Source organism: Hetaerina americana, unplaced genomic scaffold (assembly GCF_022747635.1).
Source record: "Hetaerina americana unplaced genomic scaffold, ioHetAmer1.1.p SCAF_3, whole genome shotgun sequence".
NCBI classification, from domain to species: domain Eukaryota; kingdom Metazoa; phylum Arthropoda; class Insecta; order Odonata; family Calopterygidae; genus Hetaerina; species Hetaerina americana.
In genome coordinates this window covers 62,990,216-63,011,032 of record NW_027286874.1, presented here as the reverse complement: position 1 = coordinate 63,011,032, position 20,817 = coordinate 62,990,216, and the positions used below count along the sequence as shown (strand labels likewise).

At 34.6% G+C, this 20,817-nt stretch overlaps 1 protein-coding gene across 2 annotated transcripts in view; it reads left to right on the top strand.

The window, feature by feature from the left end:
* l(3)76BDm (trafficking protein particle complex subunit 8 homolog l(3)76BDm) overlaps window positions 1-20,817 on the top strand; it is a 53,287-nt gene that overhangs the window by 14,556 nt on the left and 17,914 nt on the right. For both annotated transcript variants that reach the window (XM_071587819.1, XM_071587818.1), the window contains 8 exons: window positions 4,989-5,092; window positions 8,972-9,316; window positions 9,494-9,917; window positions 10,269-10,550; window positions 13,189-13,391; window positions 14,437-14,564; window positions 14,662-14,909; window positions 18,471-18,615. In XM_071587819.1, coding sequence (XP_071443920.1) covers window positions 4,989-5,092; window positions 8,972-9,316; window positions 9,494-9,917; window positions 10,269-10,550; window positions 13,189-13,391; window positions 14,437-14,564; window positions 14,662-14,909; window positions 18,471-18,615 — 1,879 coding nt within the window. The remainder of the gene's footprint in view (window positions 1-4,988; window positions 5,093-8,971; window positions 9,317-9,493; window positions 9,918-10,268; window positions 10,551-13,188; window positions 13,392-14,436; window positions 14,565-14,661; window positions 14,910-18,470; window positions 18,616-20,817) is intronic.

Below are 20,817 nucleotides of genomic sequence, written 5' to 3'. Positions count from 1 at the left end.
TTACAGTAATACCCAACAAAAATTCTTTTGGGAGAAAAGTAAGGCTCAAGTGTGCCATTCTTGCATGAAGATTTTCTTTAATTGCTTTATATGTATATCTTTTTTTGGTGGAACTTGTATCTATTTTTTTCATCAGGCTAAATAATTATCATACAAAAATTGTCCATTTAGTAAATTTCTCAGTTTTTCAGGAAATATTTCACTGAAACTTGGTATCTAATATGTGGGTCATTCAATAAGTCCTTAGGAAAAAAATAAAAAAGCAAATTATTTTGGTTGGATTTTTTTTTCAGCCTGATCTCCTTTTAGCTCTGTGCACTTTTCCCAGCAATTGTCCAAATTGTAGGATTTTGTAAGGTTCTCAAAATAGATGAAATTGCACCGGTGTGCACCCGTGCTTTATCTTGATTGAAGAGTCTTTTCCTTGCCAAATGAGGACATTTTTCTAGATTTCTCTGCTCAACTGGTGCAATGGCAATATATATATTATTCTCCTTTTATTGTTTGTTCTTTTTGCAAGTAATTGATGTAGATGATTTTGTGTGTATCCCAAAAAACCATGGCCATCACCTTGTTGGCTGATTTCATGGTTGTTACCTTCTCACAGCCAGATTGCGTTTAGAAATCCACTGTTTCAACTGATCCTCTGTCTCCAGAGTGTAGTAGTGTATCCATGTTACTTCCACCATTATGTATTGATGTAAAAATTGTGACAAAAAGGTGCCAAATCAGCCTCTGAATCGATCACACGATTGCTCTCAGTGAAGAATAATTCACCGATAGAAAATGCACTACCCATTTTGCTGAGATTTTTTTCACTCTCCGTTTTTGCCCAAAATTGAAAACTCTGTACTTTGTAATATGCCCGTGGCTCTAACTACTATTTTGTGAACTTGGATTTGTCATTCACTGAAAACTATATTGTGAATTTTATCAATAGTTTCGGAGGAATTCACTTCCACTGGAAGTATCGAACGACGTTCATCATTTGTTGATGTACAGCCAGGTTTAAACTCATTTACCCAATCGTAATCAGTTTCAAAATCAGGAAGAGATGTGCCATGAACTTCATCCAACTTGGTTTTGATCTCTTTTGGTGCTTAGCATTTTAAATGGAAGTGTTTAATCTTTGCACAAAACTTGTTTTTTTATTTTTCTAAATAGGCATAACTTTGTTGCTTCATTAGACTATGAAAATAAAACCATGTGATGGATGTAGCTGAAACTTAATCAGCAGTCTAGTGAGAGATGAGGCTTACTAAAATCAAACCTTTTCCAATATTATGAGTGCCATCTCTTGGGTTTTTTAAAGAGTTATTGAATGACTCACATATTGTATGATTTTATATAATGGATTGAGCTTTAGAACTGGTATGTAATTTTTTAAATATTCATTTTCTATTAGACATTTAATTTTGTCAGATTATCTATGCATCTGTATGTACTTGTGACCCTCTTCTAATGTTTTCACACTTTGAGAACTTTTAATGTATGCAATATGCCTCACACATGCATTTCGGGATTACATTTCATCAACTGCACTTGCCACGGAGCATCTTAGCAATAAATAAGTGCTTGGCATTTAAATATTATATACTAAAATAATTTATTGGAACCAAAGTTATGGCAATAGTATTTTTTTCTTCTCTAAGGAAAAATGTTTCTTTTCATTAATGCATTTTCGTGCATAGCAGAATAAAGGGGACTATTAACTCAGTTCACGTGCCTGTGAAGGAAGAAAAAACCTTTGAATGTGCAGTGTGTTTCCATGAAACTCCAGTGGGATTGCTTGTGCTCATCTCCATCTATAGATCACCAACTGGTGATTTTCATTCATTCATTAAAAAACTGGACCAACTCATTTGCTCCTTATATGCAAGCAACAGGATACTCGTGCTGAACGGAGATCTCAACTGTAATCTCTTAGTTGACTCCCCTCACAGATCAGAATTGTTGAATCTGTTCAAAACTTATGGCATGGAATGTTTTAACAATAATCCTACCAGAGTCACTCCCACATCTGCCACCCTAATTGATTACGCTGTGACCAACTTTAACCATGAAAAAGTAGTCACAACTGTTTGCGACCTAGGTATAACAGACCATTGCATGGTGAAAATAAGTATCGATACTAACCAACCAATGGATAGTCCCAATGATAAAACTTACCCAAGGCGGCCTCTCACTCATGGAAATATGCAGCATTTTCTGCTCCTTCTTCAGTCCCAAAACTGGGACAATGTCTATGACCTTAAGTCAGTAGACGAAGGTTTCAATTACTTTTATTCAATTTTCAAACACAATTTTGAAATGTGTTTCCCAGTAACACATCATAAAATATTTCATAGAACTAAATGTAAGCCATGGCTAACTGATGAGATCCGTTATTACTCAACGATCCTTAAAAAACTTGCTATCTCCAGTAAAAGTTCAAACAATCATGAACAAAGGTTACTCTATAAGGAATTTCAAAAGTATTACCGTAAACTGATTTCTACCACGAAAAGAACCTATAATGATAATAAGTTACTTAATTCCAATAACAAGTCCAAAACTGCATGGGAAATAATTAATGACTGTAGAGGTAAGAAAAATCCACAACTCACTCTCCCAAAACTTTGTAACCCTGAAAATAACACTGCCATTAGCTATTCATCTCTAGCTAATAAATTTAACAAATACTACGTATCAGCTCCGTGCCTAACTACTTCTCCAGCCAATGTGCTTTTAGCAAATGCACCATCGTCAATGTTTGCCAAGCCCTGTTCTGAAACCAATCTAAAAACTATTGTCTCCTCACTCAGAAACAAATCCAGTACTGGCCCAGATGAAATTCCTGGTAAAGTTGTTCATCATTGTTTTGAAGCCATAAAAGCACCCATTATATTTTTAATTAATGAATCTTTGATACAAGGGATTTTCCCATCCCAATTAAAAGAATCAAAAGTAGTGGCCATTTATAAAAACCATGGCTGTGTAAATGATTTGAATAACTACAGACCATTAGCCGTCCAAAATACATTTGCTAAAATATTCGAAAAAGCCATGTATATGCAAATAGCATCTTATCTCGAAAAAAACTTCCTACTTTCTAATTCTCAGCATGGATTTAGATCGGAAAGGTCTACCACAACTGCCATATGTCAGGCAATCGACAGCATACTTAATTCATTAGATGCTAAACGCAAAACTCTTGGAATGTTTTTTGACTTGTCAAAGGCTTTTGATAATGTAAACCACAATAGACTACTAATTAAACTCAATAGAATAGGAATTAGAGGAAGTCCTTTAAACTGGTTGAAGTCCTTTATTCATAATCGCACTCAAAAAGTAGTGTTATCAGTTGATGGGTCAAAATATTCATCCGAAGCATACCAAGTTAACAAAGGTGTTCCACAAGGCTCAACCCTTGGGCCACTCCTCTTTCTGATTTACATCAATGACCTACCTAACTGCTTACCAAATAATGATGGAATAATACCAGTGTTGTACGCTGACGACACTAATATAATAATATCAACACAAACATATCCCAGCCTTGTGGAAAAAGCTAAGTCTGTCACACTTGCTATAAACAAGTGGTGTACAGACAACCTTCTAGACTTAAATGTAAATAAAAGTAAAATAGTAAACTTTACACACAATAAGAACATATCAGATGATCTGCTGGTAAAAATCAATGACCTATCAATTGAGCGTGTGACAGAAAGCAAATTTCTAGGTATTTCTCTATGTGCAAATATTTCTTGGGATACTCATGTAAAAGCCCTCCAACACAAGCTCAGTTCAACTTGCTACTTATTAAGACACCTGTATGAAACTACAAGTAAAACTGTACTACTCAATTTGTACTATGGGGAAATTTACTCAAATATAACCTACAGTATAATATTATGGGGATCAGCTGCTATTTCTCAAACCATCTTTAAAATGCAAAAGAAAGCTATTAGAATCATCGCCAGGAAACCTTACAATGCTCCATCAAGGCCTATTTTCCATGAATTAAATTTGCTACCACTCCCATGCATCTACATTATGTTTTTAATTCTATATATAAAAAATAACATCGGCAACTATTCTCTTAACTCTGCCTATCATCATCATTACACCAGAGGCAGGAAGGACTTCCATTATGGGAATATAAGAACTAAAGCATTGAAATTAGGACCCAATGAAATGGGCATCAGATTATTTAACAAACTACCCAAAAGTATCAAGGATACACAGGGAACTGCCGTATTCAGGCATAAACTAAAAAGATATCTACAACGCAATATGTTTTACTCGGTTGATGAATATCTCAACAATATTCCCGACCAGTAAGTTCATACTTTTAGTTTCTAGCAATGGTAATGGTCTGATTCATGTTTGTGATCAATGATTTTTCTGAATTTGATATTGTATGTGCATGTTACAGCCGATGTTCATGGGTTTGTACCAAACACTTATGTAACTATGAGCATCTATTCTTTTATGTATCTTAACTGAGCCTGTGTCTTTGCTCCTCATTGACGTGCCTTATATCATGTACATACTTCACCCACCTGGTATTTTTGTATTGTGATCTCTGGGCAAATAAAAAGTAATAATAATAATAATAATGTAATGGAAAATTAGAAATTTTGGCAATATTTTTCAAAATTATTGGAATACTTTTTAGAAATGTTATCATTTGTTGTACATACAAAATTATGCTGTGCATGAAAGAAACTACCATAATTTTATTAAAATAAAATACATTCAAACAACTGTACAATGAATTTAGTTTATCAGCCGGAATTTCTCTGTCCTGTTCAATTGCTATTGCCAAGCATAAAATACCTTAACTTATGAAAGGTCTATGATAAAAAATTTTCATTATCTTAATGCTTCAAAGTTCTCACTTTGAATTGAATTTATATCTTCCGTGTAAATGTTTCATATATAATTTTATTTACCCTCTTCCCTTCATTTTTGGGCCATGTATTGAAGTTTTTTTTTCTTGGTAGATATCAAATCGTAAAGGGATGAGTCGGTCTATATTCAGTGCAACTAAAAGGTGGTTTGGTGGTAATAGACCTGGGCTGCAAGGACCTCCTGTACCATCAATAACGTGAGTGGCTCTAATCTTTCCAAAGTGATTTATTTTTCAATTTGAGTGGAGTTGAATTGTTTTGCATTATGAAAAATATTTCTGTGCTTGAATAAACTCCGTAAGTGATGATGTGCATTTTGAGTTACTAAAGCCTATCAAAATTATTACATTACTTGTGCATTGCCTAAGATTGGTGAGGCAGTTAGTCTCCCACATTATAATGTGACTGAAGGAGAAAAAGTTGTTCTCCCAGAATGTGTTGCTTAAATACTCTTTAAGAAGGCCTTCACACCAAATGTGTCTTGCATATCATTTTACCATGCTCTTGGTATGTGCTGTGGATCAGAGAACACCCTTCATTGCAGATTCTAAATGAGCAAATTAAGCTTCTGCAGAAACCATACAGTAGTCAATAAGCACTAGAATTATAAAGCCACCAAAAAAACTGCTATTGCTGCTTAGAGTTTAATCAACCCCTCAACCCTTAGTTACTGAAAGAGAAACACTTTTTTAAACAATTTCTTAACAATTGCATTCAAAACTATGGGATATCACAGTTGTGGTTGAATAATAATAATTTTTATTTATCAAAGAGCAGCCGCTATAGATGTTGTCAAAGTAAAGGCATATAAATACATACATTCATTACTGTGATGAAGAGATGCACATGTATTATAATTTTACTTTGGGAAAGTCTTGGGAAAAATATTGACTTGAAGAATACAAGGGATTTGAAATCAAGCAATCCTCAATTAAATTTTTCAACTTAGTACAGCTAATCAGTATTGCAGTATAGAGAAGTGGGCTGTAGAATTTTTTTAAGACAAGTTAATCCCACTGGTTGAAAGTTTTGGACATTCTGCATTGGGTAATGCCTAACATATTTGTACCTTGTATTATGGTTGTGTATACTATATTGCCTCGTAATACAAATTTATTTAAATTATCTTTCGCATGAATTAAGCACTGGTAAATGTATATGTTAAAAACCGTCATCCTTCTTAGCCTGACAAATAGTGGCTCCACAGTGATCTCAATGGGCAGAGCTGGTTATAACCCCAACTGCTTTCTTCTGTAACTTAAGCAGTGAACGTTGTCAGCAAACACAAAGGTTGTCAGAAGTGTGCAATTCAATTATCTTTTGTTGACATCTCATACCATCCAATTTCATGTTTACAGCCCTGCATTTACATAATACCTCACAATCCACCAAAAAGGTGTATGGGAGGGAATGTAAGCACCAGGTGGGAAAGGAAAAGGATAAGGGAGGATATGGGAGAGTAAGGGAAAAGCAGAAGAAAATATGCAGTAAAAAATCTCAAATAACATGTAAATTTATATGCATGGTAGATTAAAACTAAATTCAAATCAAGTTTTAATTTTATTTGTTAAGCTTTGGTGATTTTATGATAAAACTGTCTCTAAAACTGAATGTCTCGGGAGGCATGTGACCAAATAAAACCAAATTCCCTTGTATTATCAAATCTTCTGAATGTGCAGTTCAAATTAATACAACATCAGCAGAAAGACTTAAATAATAATCAGCTTAAGTGAATGTGAAAAAATTGGTTATTTTCAAACTGTTAAGATAATTAATTTGAATCAATACCATTATCTTCAACTACTGATGTTCAAAATTGGTGATTTTATTGGCAAAAATAAAATTTTAATATCATTAAGTTCTGATTTGGTGAAATATGTCAATTGATTGAATTTTATTATATCATATTTAACTTCCCAATTGGAACATAGTCATGTTGCTTGAATAACTTACAGTTTAGTCCTTATTAGGGGCTTCACCATGAAACTAAATAAACTGGGTGTTTAACAGCATCCAAGGACATAGTACACTCTTAATTCTTATCAGGTAGTTAAAACCTAATAATGACTCCAAAAAAGAGTCACAATGCTGGACCCAAATAGTATAAATCAAAAGAGTATTTTTAATAATGTAACAATTTATTATTTTCTATTGTCTTTGTATTTAAAACCTATTTTATCTGATTTGAAGGAAGGTTTTGGTAACATTTATGATTGATGTTGATGAATTTTGGGAGCTGTTGCATAATCATTTGGGATGTTTTAGTCCAAGCTTTTGCGTCTCTTGTAGGCTGGATCATCTATAACACAGAATTGTTTTTGTGTGTGGAACCTATCTATCTTGTTGACAGCTTGTGGCTTCTGCTTGCACTGCTCCTTGTGCTAAGAAGCTGCATTTAAAATTTGATGGCAATTTGGCATTAGGGTGTTTATTTCTCTTAGAGTTGGTGTCTGCGTTCAACTAACCAGGGTCATTTTTTATTGATTTTTCACAATTTGTTCAACCATTGCTTAGATATTTTGGGTTTTCACTATTTGAAGCATATTGAACTTAAAATTAAAACACTTCGCTTTTCCAGATGTTTTTAAATGTGAAAAAGCGAAGTGTTTTAATTTTAAGTTCAATATGAAGAATTTCCACCAAGTGACACCAGAAACTGTTTTATTTATGTGAAGCATGCTTATTAGAACCATGATTAGCCAGATGTGGTGTTAGCCATAGGCATTAATAATGTTAAAACTAGGAATCTCAGTATAATAAAGTGGCTGCTTACTTAAAAAATCAATAATATCGTGTGGGCAGGAAAAATCATGAGTTATCAGGTCTGATTAAGCCATCACAAGAGTACATGCTTAAACACCTTCAACATTCTCATTGAACAAAAACATGTCTTATTAAGATTATTTTATTTTTAGAAGTTAAGTTTAATAAAATGCGGGACAAATATCATACCTGAAGGCAACAGCCTTGTATTTTGTCATCATGGCCACCAGATTTGTGCGTATAACTCCATGATGCTATATTAATACGTGTATCCTCGGTGGTATGCAACCAAAACACACTCTTCCGTAAGGCTGGTTGCATAACAACGTACCACGACATCGACCGACTCGTTTTTTCAGAATTATCCATTTCATTCAAGCAAACGGGATTAAATTTGTAGTTGGGTTTCAATGTATAATTTAATTGGGGGTGAAATACAGCTCGTCTAAAATCTATTGTATCTATTTTTGAATGAATTATCTACCAGCAGGCAGTCATAATTTTCCAATTGTGTATTTGGTATTTAAACTGTATTTTCAGAATATTTGCTGTAGCAAGCACCAATAAAAAAGGAATTTGATAATTCAAAATAAGAATGGCTACATAAAATAAAAAGTTTAATATCCATTTGAAAAATTCATTTTCAATTTGGCACTTAATTGGAAATAAACCATAGATTTTTGGGATAGTTCATATAATTTCAGGATATGACCTGTAATATTTAGTGCTCTGGGAGAATCAATGGATGTTGATGGCTATGCTATTTTTGAAACTGTGCAGTAGAGTGTAAATGAAATTAAATCATTCCCATCCTCGTCATGAACTTCAATTTTATAAAACTTTACTTAAATATAGTGTCAGTATGTTTGTTTATCTTTTACAGGGATTAATGTTATCCAATAATATTAATATTTCAGATGATTCTCTGTTTAGCAATTTCTTTCCTCAAGTTAAATTTTTCAGGATGAACATTTAAGAGCTCTTGAAAATCTGAGCTGTTAGTTTGGTTTTATAGGTCTGTTTTATCTGAAAAATTGTTTTCTGTACACATCCCACATGAAAGGTAACAGATTATAAATTATGTGTTGGAAAGAGTTTGGGAAATTCTATAAATGTTTTATCTTATCATAGGATCAATGGTCTGGGAAAATAATCAAAGTCATCTTTCATCAAATATCAAAATTTTTTGTGGCCCTTATTCAATAAAATCCATTTCTCACCATGTGTAATCATTCTATTGTATGGATAAAATTGTGTTTAAGAAATGAAAATAATACATCTGTAGTAATGATTTCTTTGCTATATTTTTACAGATATGCTTCAGATTCACCTGAGCTGCAGTTGAGGAGGTTAGCAGATCTTTGTTTTTTGCTCAGCCATTATTCGATGGCATCAGATGCTTACCGCTCTGCAAAGCGGGACTTTGCTGCTGACGGTGCCTGGATGCACTTTGCGGGTGCCTTAGAAATGGCTGGACTGTCAGCATTTCTACATTGGAATACATCCGGGCAAAGTCCATCTGGGCCAGCTAACACTTCTGTATCAGGTGTGGGTCCATTGGGCTCAGTTGTAGGAGGAGGCTCTTCGACTGCAGAGGCTTCTCGAAAAGCTATTGAATACATGGACCAAAGTGTGCTAACTTATCTAAACACCTGCAGGTGAGTCATGATGTTCATAAATTTGACATTTCATACATTTAATACTCTGGTGATTTTTAAGTTAGTAAAAAATCTCCTCCAAAGAGAGCAGAACTAGACATAATAAAATTGAGGTTTGTTTGAAATTTGGGCATTGAAGATACCAGGAATTGTTTTTCAACTTTTTTTCCTATCCAGAATGTACAATTTGGCTACACGGGCAACCCTTCTGGCTTCGGAAGTTCTCCTGACTCCTTGGGCTGGAAACAGGCATGGTGATGCAGCTGCCTCGCTGGTTAGATTAGCTGGAGAGGATTCAGATCTTCGTAGTGCTCTATTACTCGAGCGAGCTTCCTTGTGTCTTTTAAGCCATGGTCTTGCACCTCAAAGTTCATTCAAACTCAAGTCATCTGTTACTGGTGCTATAAACAATTTGCCACCAGTTTCTCCAAATAATGAAGTCTCCCAACCAGTGACACCTAATACATTAACTTTGGCATTATCTGCATCATCAAAAGCCTTACCTCGTAAAGCAGCTTTGCATGCTGTTCTTGCTGGACACCGATATTCTAAAGCTGGACATCGTCCTCACGCTCTTAGATGTTATGCCCAAGCTTACAAGGTAATTTTGAAATAAGTCTTTCGATGTTCAACTTCCTAGCAATTTTAATATTTATTGGCTGCGTGGTAAAATTCTATTGGTGAGTGTTGAGTTACATCTACCATAATTACTTCACTCAACTGTTTTGTTTCATTAATCTAGTGCTAGTGTTAAAGTTAGCTAACGGATAAAATTCAATTCAGATATTGAAAAGCACTTTCTATAGTTTTTTCCATCAAGGACATTGAAGGATGGATGTTTATAGCATTCTATGCAATGTCCTAAATACCATCATATCCTTTTTTCTCTGTTATGAAATTTCACCCATGTCAATGTAGTCAATTTTAATTTATACTTTTGCATGTTCATCAGGTTTATGAGGGCAAAGGCTGGCGTTTGGCTGAGGATCATATTCACTTTGCAATGGGAAGACTGGCATCTCATTTGAAGAGACCACAAAATGCTGCTCATTCATTCTCACTTCTTCTCTCCCCATCATTGAGCCCCCCTTTCTATGCCATGGCGTTAACACCATCTCCTACCTCTAATCAACCAGCTCTTCCTTCAACACCTGGGCCTACTTTGATCCCAACAAGAAACCAGCCTCCAGTCCAGCAAGCAATATTTTTAAAGGAATTCCTCAATGCCCAACTGGTTAGTATCAGATAACATAGATTATATCAGGTATATAATATCTATGATGAAGAGGTAATAATATAAATACAGAAAAATGCACTCTTCATAAATACCAATTAACTTGTCCACCATTACTTTGTGTGGGAAAATGAACAAGTTTACTCTCAGTCTAAATATATGTTTAATGTGCTTATAATGATTTAAATTTCAATGAGCAGAATTTTCAAAAATGTATTGTATTAGTACTTCAGCTGATGTTGTTCAATTTTTATATTTATTACTTTAATTGCTGTTCTTATTGTTGTTGCCATTGCTGTTCAATGTATATATGGAGGAAATGATTAAAGAGGCATGGTAAGACCTGGAGGTAGGAATGAAAGTTGACGGGCAATTCGTAAAATCATTTAGGTTTGCTGATGACCGAGTTTGTCAGTCAGCCAAGGGGTTGCAAGCATGCTGAGTGAATTGGAAATTCAGTGCGACAGGTATGGGATGAGAATCAATATTAATAAAACAAAGGTTATGCGATTTTCGAGGAAGAAAAAGACTAAGCTAAACATTAAAATAGGAGAGCAAAAACTAGAGCAGGGAGAACAGTTTACGTATCTCAGAAGTGTTTTGGACCAGCACGGTCAAAGCAGTTGGGATGTAAAGAGAAGAATTGCGCTAGGCAGAGGCTTTCACAAGGAGGAGGGGGTTGATGACAAGGACATTGAGTAAGGATGTTAAGAAAAGACTTGCTGAAACTTTGATATGGAGCATAGCTATGTACGGTACGGAAACGTAGTCATTGAAGCAAGAGGATAGACGTAGACTGGAGGCTTTTGAAATGTGGGTGTGGAGAAGAATGGAGAAGGTGAAATGGACCGAGAAGAAAACAAATGAGCGTATTGACCGGCAGTGGTCAATACGCTCTTCATCCATTGGGATGCTGAAAACTGTAATAGAGGGAAGAATGTTAGGCAAACAAGGAAAGGGCAGAAACAGGATAGGGATGTTGGATGGGATGAAGGGAGGAAGTAAGTACTCGGAGATGAAGAGGGACCTGATTTAGAGTAGGTTGCTGGATTTCGTGTTTTATTGGGAGTCACAAAATATTTATTTGGTAGTTTTGTCCATCCAAAAATCTACCTTAACCGGTAGATAACCTAATAATAACCATAATAATGATGATTACTTTACTTAAAGAGAGTGGACAGTAGCCTTGCTTGAATTGATGCAAATCACCATTCAAGAGTGGACATTGTTTTCTAATTAATTGATATATTTTTGAAACCCTTTTGCTCTTATTATACTCTTTCATCTTTTAATCAAGGTTGCCAAAACCCCCAACTTAATTTTCCCTTCTCTCCAATTTCCTATATTTACTTCATTTCTTCTTCCCCTTGTAGCATGCATTAGGAGAACTTAACCTGTGTTTTCCTATGCCTGTCTTCTTCCATCCTCAGTGTGAATAATGTAAAGGGCAAATTGAGCAGTTTGGTTAACTCTGGCTTATATCCCAGATGTTATAAGTGTAATGTTATGTATTTTTTATTATTTAATTATTGGCCCAAGTTTTTGTGAAGAGGACTTAATAATAACTGAAAATAAGTATTATTATGTTACTCTGCAAACAATGGGGTTTCCCATAAATAAATGACATTCATATTAAGATGAGATAAGAGGGTAAGTGTTCTGTTGACTTTCTTGCCGTTCAAGGCCATCAGGCACTAGCTAGCACTCAACCAAGCTATTACCAATGTATATTGTATGCTGAATGTGTGTATGTTTTTCAGCTGTTACTGTGGAACATTTTGAATTCACTCTGTGATCATTTGCATATAGTAGCCATGGTTCTTCAACACCCAATAACCAATAGGAAGTGTTTGCTTCATACATTTAATGAGAAACGTTTCAGCTGCTACATTGACAATTTTCATATTCACTACGCAGTCATTTGCTAGCAGTTGTTTCATTCCTAATATAATTGGGTGCAAAAAATTTACAGGGTTTTACAGAGTAAACTAAAAGTAATCAAAGATGCTGAAGAAATAGGAAATTTCACTTCAGAACCAGTGCATGTGTCTGAATGTTGCATAAAAAATGGTTAATGGTTGCATTTCTCAGTAACATCTTGTCTTTCATTATTTATCTACATTTGGTAAATACATGTCTCAGTTGGCCTATGATGGCACCTTTTGCTCCATTGTTGAACATAGCCAGCCAAGTGTGTTAGGTATGCATTCATTTGCTTATGCAGTAGGCATTCATGGAAATGACTGTGATATGATAGATGTTTATTCATTGGCAGTTTTTAATGTTTGATGCCTCTGAGTTGAAGATAAGTAAAGAATTTTTTAAGATTTTGTGTTTGTTACCACAGATTTTAATATGAAAGCTTTTTCATCCATGAAAATTTTTAGTACCTTTCATTTTTCATGAATTTCAGATTCGTTTTCTTCATTTTTATGGTTATAAATGGAGTATGCATGCTGCATGGATATCTGTGGTGGATGGGTTTATATAGTAGGGTTTTTAATATGAATTTATAATATGGAATCATAATATATGTAAAGGAATTTCTGAATATCATAGGAGAGATTGAGTAAATACTGAATGAAAATTATAATTTCCCTATAAAAATTTATTTTAATCTGTGTTGCTTTTTCCATAGCAACTGAAGATGATGGACTCTGAAGGAGGTGAAAAAAAGACCTTGCCTGTTTTGCCAATTCCCACAATAGAGCAAGGTTCAGTCAAGGTCTTATTGGGGTCATCTTCATCACGTACTGATATGCTTCAGAAAAATGGTGCTATACCCCAACTTGCCTCTGGAGTTGGATTTGACTCAAATGAGGATGATGATGGATCTATTGGGTAAATCATTCTTTTAAATCTGGGATGGGTTTAACATAAATGTAATTTTTGCTCTTCATTGCATGCATTTAGACCTTCTTAGGCATTTTCCAAAATTTAAATGGTATTCAAAGCCAATACTTTTGAGTAAATGCTTTAACAGACATTTCAGTTACTGCTAGTGACAGTTTTATTTTGTTTTTCTACATTTTGGTTTATGCGAGACATAAGTCAAAATGATATTTTTCTTTTTGTTTCTATAAAAGCCTCTTTCAAAAATTTATTTTTTTAACTCAACATGAACATTAGTTAGGATTGGATATTCTGTGGTTGTAACTTGGCAATTGATGCTTCCTCAAACTGCTTGCTTACTCATATAATCTACCTTTTTAAGTCAAGGATTGCTTAGTATTTTCTGCATGATTCTGCATCAAGTAACAAAAAAGGAGCCTTCTTAAAACTGAGGTGAATGTAAATATTGTTTAAGTGCTGAAGTAAAATGCAAACATCCAATTACAAAACACCAACTTTGTACACCGTCCTGGCTACATGGTAGTAGTGATAAGGTACAAATGATGTAGAGTTGTGTTTTTGGTCTACTCCAAAACCTAAATTTGAATAATACCATTAAAATTTTATCACAAAGTAAAGCATTAAGATGAACCAATAGTAATGTTTGTCATTTTTTTATAGTGACATGATATATTGCTATCAAGTGAGGAAAATAAATTGTTGTTTAGTCATTTAAAAAGGTCATCCATGTTCAGTGATCACCTGTGAAACTTAATGTGAACAGGACTCAGTCCACTATCTTCCTTTTCATTGATTACTTGAATTGTGGGAAATAAAATTCTTAAAGTATAAATGGATAAGATCACCTTTTGATGATACAGAATTTCCAGAGACCTTGATAAAATGGCAATAAAACAAATTCTGTAGACATAAAAGCTAAGTTTCAACATATACTATTTCCTTTGAAAAGGATTTTTATTTTGTAAGCTGGGGGTTACTTATGCACTATATTGAAATTGAATTTAGTTATTAAGTTATGGTCATCATTTTTTAGGTGGGCTAAACTAGAGGAAAATTTGTTGCTGGCTGCTCAGGGCTCTGTGCCAATGGTGTTCATTCCTACTGTACAGATGTATTCAGACAGAAGTGATAATAGCACTAGTCCTGTTGGCGTCATGGGTGGTGAGTTTTATCTCTTTCTCTCCTTGCATTTCTATAATTCTACCCTTCAGCTTGCTTTTCTTCGAATTATCTGATAATCCCATTTCTTTTTTTTCAGAACCAGTGTTGGTGCAAATGAAATTGTGTAACCCTCTGAGCATTCCTCTCCCTCTTAGTGATATACATCTGATGTGGACTCATATACCTCCGCCTGAGCAAAAAACAGCTGTGCATAAGCCAATTGTCAACCAAGTGAAAGACAGTGTTGTTGTTGAAAGTGATTCATCCAAAGGAGATGGGGAAGGTGTAATTGCTCGTACACAATCTTTATCATCACTGATATTGGCTCCAGTTTCGAATCAGGAGGTAAGTATTAAAGTTTTGTGGTTGTATAGAATTTCCCCTTCTTTTTGGATTCTCCAAGACTTAAGGAATCATGTAGGCCCATAGTTAAAATTTCCCCACTTCCAGCTGAAGGGATGAGATTTCTAATGCTTTTTAGTATGGTTCAATCCAAATAAATTGCAGCGAAATTCAAAGCCATATCATGGACTTGCTTGCTCTGGACTTGCAAGAATATAATTTATTTCAAAAACTCTTCCGAACACATTGTGTATCTCTAAATATTTGCTTGGTGCATGCCTTCAGAGGGCATCATACTTCTGTTTTCCATTTATCACATTGAAATTCCATTGGCTCCAAAACATAACTTTTTTTGTGTGTAGCTGATGGGAAATAATCTCTAATGTTATGCCAATGGAAGCAGCATCTATAACTTTAATTGCTAAACCTATTGCAATTTTTTCCACTTTTGATGTTTTATGTCATCAGCCATTGAACTGATTGTAAGGCTCCCTGATGTAAACTGGAAGAGAGCTCATTTCCAGACTTGTGTCAATTGTATGACTTGCCATCTGCATTAAAGCATTTTTTTTCTCCCTAATGTTTTCACTGTCATCAAAATAGGAAGATGAAAGAAAAGTCATGATTTCATACACCATCAAAACTGGACTTCAGAGGGAAGATAAGAAGTGTATTCAGAGATCATGGAAGATATTTTTTTTGTTTCCCCATGTGGCCTCTCCTGAAAGAGAAAAGGCAAAAATAGGGCACTGCATTGACTTTTGTCCGAAACAGCACCCATCCTTGGGTGTCTGACAAGAAAAGATAGAACTCTGTCCCTTCACTAGAAGAACAAACAAAGGATGTTTTATTTTTATAAAAAAAATAAAATATATAATTTGAAGATTGTGGACTCATAGTTGTAATGTTTGGGTTTGTAAGTTACTCCAAAGGCTAAAGGTATAATAATACTATAAACTCATTGCAACAAAATCTTTCATTTCCAAAAATAATCCACATTGTGAGTGGGATGAGAAGCAGGGTAATGAAAATTTACTGACGATCTAATGTGAATGACCCCTCTGTTTTGGGAAGAAAATGTTGACTATTTTTGTCCAAAAAGACACAAACTAAGACTACTTAAGAATGAGGGGTGGAGTGCTAAAGAACTACATATATAGTTTCACTAAGCAATTGATTGTGGAAGCAGATAAAGAAAGCTTTGGAAAAGGAAAGTAGAAATAAAAGAAGAATGAAACGGATGGCTGAAGAGGCACCGTAAGTTGTAGAATTAAAGAAGACTTTGTATCACAAAACATTAATGAACTCAAGGAATGTTAAAAATTTAAATAGGTTAACGGTATGCAATAAGAAGGTAACAGAAATATTAAAAATGTAAGGAGGGAATAAGGCAATGAAAATGTGAGGAAATTGCTCATTCGTTGGGATGTAGGGATCTAGATCTGCTGAACCCTGGAAGGTGATAAAAAAATGAAAATGATGGACATTTTTTGTGAAATCTTATTTAATTCCTATGTTCATCTACACAAAGCTTTAAATGTGGCATTGATTGTTGCCGCCTTATTAATCAGGCATATTTCTCACTAACCAGTTACAAGTCTGTGTACACTTCACAGTCAAAGTTTTCCTTTTAAATAATGACATTTTATAGCTAATATTGTAATAAAAGATATAAAAACCTACATTCTTCATTGATGAATGGATAGGTTCTTCTTTCAAACCATGGGCATGAATACAGTCACAACTGGGAAAAGGAACTTTAATGTAAAAAATTCATTTATAGTATATTGTCCAGAAAAAAAAGATCTACGAGTTAACCAAAGAATGCAGTTCACGTAATAAATAGATCATTATATAGGTTAGTAAACATGGCAATCATTTTGGTACAATGAGATGCAGATTGTTACACACAGGTGCGTTACTGCATGATTTCTTTAACTTGACATTCCCAGATTAATTGCACACCTGCTGCTGCAGTTTGTCTCTAGCACCAATTACGATAGCATCTTAGCATGGCTAGTGATCACACATTTTTCCAAACATATTATTGTTGATTTTCTGTAAAAGTTGAATAATAATTTGTGCATAGTTTTAAAATTTACCCCGAATAGAAATCCATTAGAAGATAATCATAAGAGAATTAAAATAACAGTTTAAATGAAAAGTAAAATCAGTGAAAATCAGGAACCAGATCTGAGTGTGGCTGATTTAGTATGTACATCAACAATCGGTTGGCATGAATGATTGGCCTTTTCTTCAAGAACATGGACAATACTAAGGAGATGGATGCTTTAAATAGAGTGACAAGAGTGTGTAAGCAACGGTTATGTATTCTCAATGATGTTGAAAGGTTGCTTCTCAAATGCATAAATAAAAAGCAATTGCAATGTGACCCCATTAACAAGAATATAATTTGTCAGAAGGGAAGAAAGCGATCTTTGCAGACCTCGTTAATAAGATGTCAAGACCCTCAACAGCCAAATAAGTGTTTAAGGGTAGCTGTGAATGGTTCGAGAAGTTTACAAGAAGAGCATTCATCCACGGCATTGTGAGTCATGGTGAAGCAGCAAGCTCTGTGTCAAAGGCAGCTAAGAACTTCATTGATGACTTCAAGATGGTCGTAGATTCCAAAGGTTACCGGCCAGAGAAGGGTTTTGTGGCAAGACTATTCTCTTTGGGAAGAAGATTCCAAAGTGAACCTATATTTGTGCACATAACAGTGGGAGATAATGCATTGCCTGACCTCAAGGCAATGAAAGGCTGCTTACGATGCTATTTTGCCCAAATGTGAGCAGCAATTTGAAAATCAAACCCCTGCTTGTTTACCATTCCAAAACTCCACGAGCCTTCAAGAAGTATTTAGCCCAAAACAGCAGGCTGAATGTGATGTGGAGGTCATGGGAAACTTTTATGTCATACCTTGTGCACGAGGCATCACCCAAATAAGGCAGTACCGATGCGTGCCATAAATTTATTTAATGATCATTCTGAGTTGCATTTTTACCAAATTTTGAAACGTCAGTGAGAACAAATGCCTCTCGTCAGCTTTCTAGTGAAAAGGAATTTGGCACGTATCAAAAATAATTAACAATTTATTTTGATTCTTTTTTGGTTTTACAAATTGAGTTAGCATTCCCGGTTACTTCATTCAGCGATAGAGGGAAAGGTGAACATGAACCACAATCCTGAACAATGTCTACATAATTTTCTTTGATCAAACCATATCCTCAATTTATTTTTTTCCGCATGGAGCGCATTATCATATTGTACAGTAATCTATCTACAAAAATTTGTTTTCCTTAATGAGTGTGTCGCCTTACGAGAAAGATTGTGTGACGTTATATGAGGTTCTTCTGTACACATATATGTGTGAAATATAAAGATAAGAAATACCGTTATAATCATCTTGTCTTTATTTTTTATTTTAGATTTGTTATTTTTAAGGTGAGTCTTAACCATAGTTTATTTTATTATTTTCTTTTAATAAGTATTCACTTGGAAGAGAGAAGTTTTCAGAGTTCTGTGAAATCACATTTATTAATTCTCATGTATTTTATCAAACAGGTTGTGCTTTCAGTGACACCCCTTTGTATGGGAGAACTACGGATTCAAGGAATAGCATTCAGTTTGTCCAACCCAACGCCAGGAGTGCCAGAAGCAACCTCAAAACTTAATCAAAATCCTGTGAATGGAAGCTTAACCATTGAAGGTGTGATTTCTAAAAAGATGATCCCACCAATTTTCTATCACAAGTCCAGAGTAAATAATGATCTCTTAATTTATGCAGTTCATTTTTTTGTTGAGTAGCATCTCAGTCACTGCATTTACTAGAAAGTAAATTCTCCTGGAGGATTCATCTTTTTGTGTTTCTGTGCCCTTTTTAAGGATGTTTGTTCCTTGAATATTTGCCTAGTTGCAGGTTGTTGTAGCAAATCATCTAGGGTGTCATCCAGTTTACTTCTAAGGATTCTTTAAAGTGAGAGAAATCTTTTGTTACTAAATTCTTCTCACCCAGTAAACTTTGAAAGTAACCCCAGCAGCATACGTTGTGTTATAAATACTGAATAGTTTCATTCATAATTTGTAAAAATCATTGCTGCACTAATCCAACTTTATTTTTTCAACTTGAATGGCATTTAACTACATACTCGAACCTAATAGAATGCTAATTTCTTTAAAGCATTATTCAATTGAAGGAATCATTTTACTCTCTAATCCCATGAAAGAAAAGCCCAGAATATCACAGTGTCTGTGTGATCTGTGTGTAAGGTAGAGCGTAAACTGCAATTCCGTAGACATTAAACAAGTATCAAGGTATTTAGTGTTAAGTTGCTTGTTTACATTCTTCCCAGATTCTGTATTTGATTCTAGATGATCACCTACTTTATATTGTGTGTATTATAGTATGTTTTATTTTGGAAAAAGGGTGAAAGATCATAAAATTCAAGTTAGCTCTTTGAGAATGTCATATTGCTGATTTAATGAAATTTCATGCCATTTTTTTAAAAGATTTATTGAAGAAAGATGGCTCTAGTACCTATTGTACTAGCCTCAACCTCGCACATCAGGGATGATTTCAGAACCTTTTTTCCTAATTTCTTAGCTGAGGGCCAGAATAGTTGTCCATTCACAATTTTTCACAAAAGGTTAAAGGTGTTTGTTGGTACGTAAGTGTAGAATGCCAAGTAGCACAGACAAAAATGCATTTCATTGTCTACGTAGGTCTTTGCTTGCTATGTTTCTAGTTATAACCCTAAACAAACTTTGAGAAGGTCTTTCATGCATGTTTAGTATGAATCATGCACCATGTACTGACTTTTATAATGGAATTCAGGCATATACGTGCTGTCGCTTTGCAGTTGCTGTTCTCATTCACATTTTATTTACATCTATCCCTGGACTGGAAAGTACTTGGTACTGTGACTGATATAACCAAGAAACAAGATTACAGTATTCTTATGTCAAATGACTTTAATGAGTTGCTGGTTTTTAATGTAATAAAGAAGAATATTTTCTATCTTAGTGGAGCTATTGCTACCAATTTCATAGCCCTGGATTGGGATCCTCATTATCCCCTATTTTAGAAGATATGTACGTGGATCATCTGAAACGTAGTCATTTTTTGTTCAAATACCATATTTTTTATTGGTTCTACTGTATATTTTATGCATGTGGCTGGAAATCAATCACCAATTTAATAATTTCATGTTTGTTTTCAATGGCCCTTACTGCTCTATTTGGTACTTTGTAGAATTGGTGGTGCAATGAACTTCTTAAATTTGATGATGCTTTTACGAGAGAATGAGCATGAATTTTTCATTTTTAGGAAACCCACTGTCATAGATACTGTAATTCTATTGCATTCTTGTGACAACTGGAACCACAAATACTCAGCCTTCCAAGTTATGAGCTATTATGTGACTAATGTACCCATATTCTACTCCAATGTAAACATGGAGAAAAAAAATATTATGCATATTACTTAACACGATGGTTATGGTAAATATTTAGATTTTTCAAACTATTATACTGAACCAAAATAAATTTATTACCTTAATAACCATACTTTCAGCCTTGATGATCGATGTGTGAGGCATATTCAGAAAGCTAGTCCCCTAGATTTTTATATTATTTTTAGAAAAAGTGTATTTGAAAAAGAATTACAGGATATTGCTGATACACTTGTTGATTATTTTTCCACACTGTTGCCATCCCGTTCAATGCATGAGGTAAGCTGTGGCACAAACCTCTTTATGCCCTCCTTGAAGAACACTCCGGCCAGCTTCTTCCTCCTCTTCAAAGCCTCTTTCTGCACCTTCTCATCAGTTGAAAATTCAATTCCACCCATGTGTGCCTTCAGGGAGGTGAAAAGATGATAATCTGAAGGTGCCGAGTCAGGGGAATATGGGGG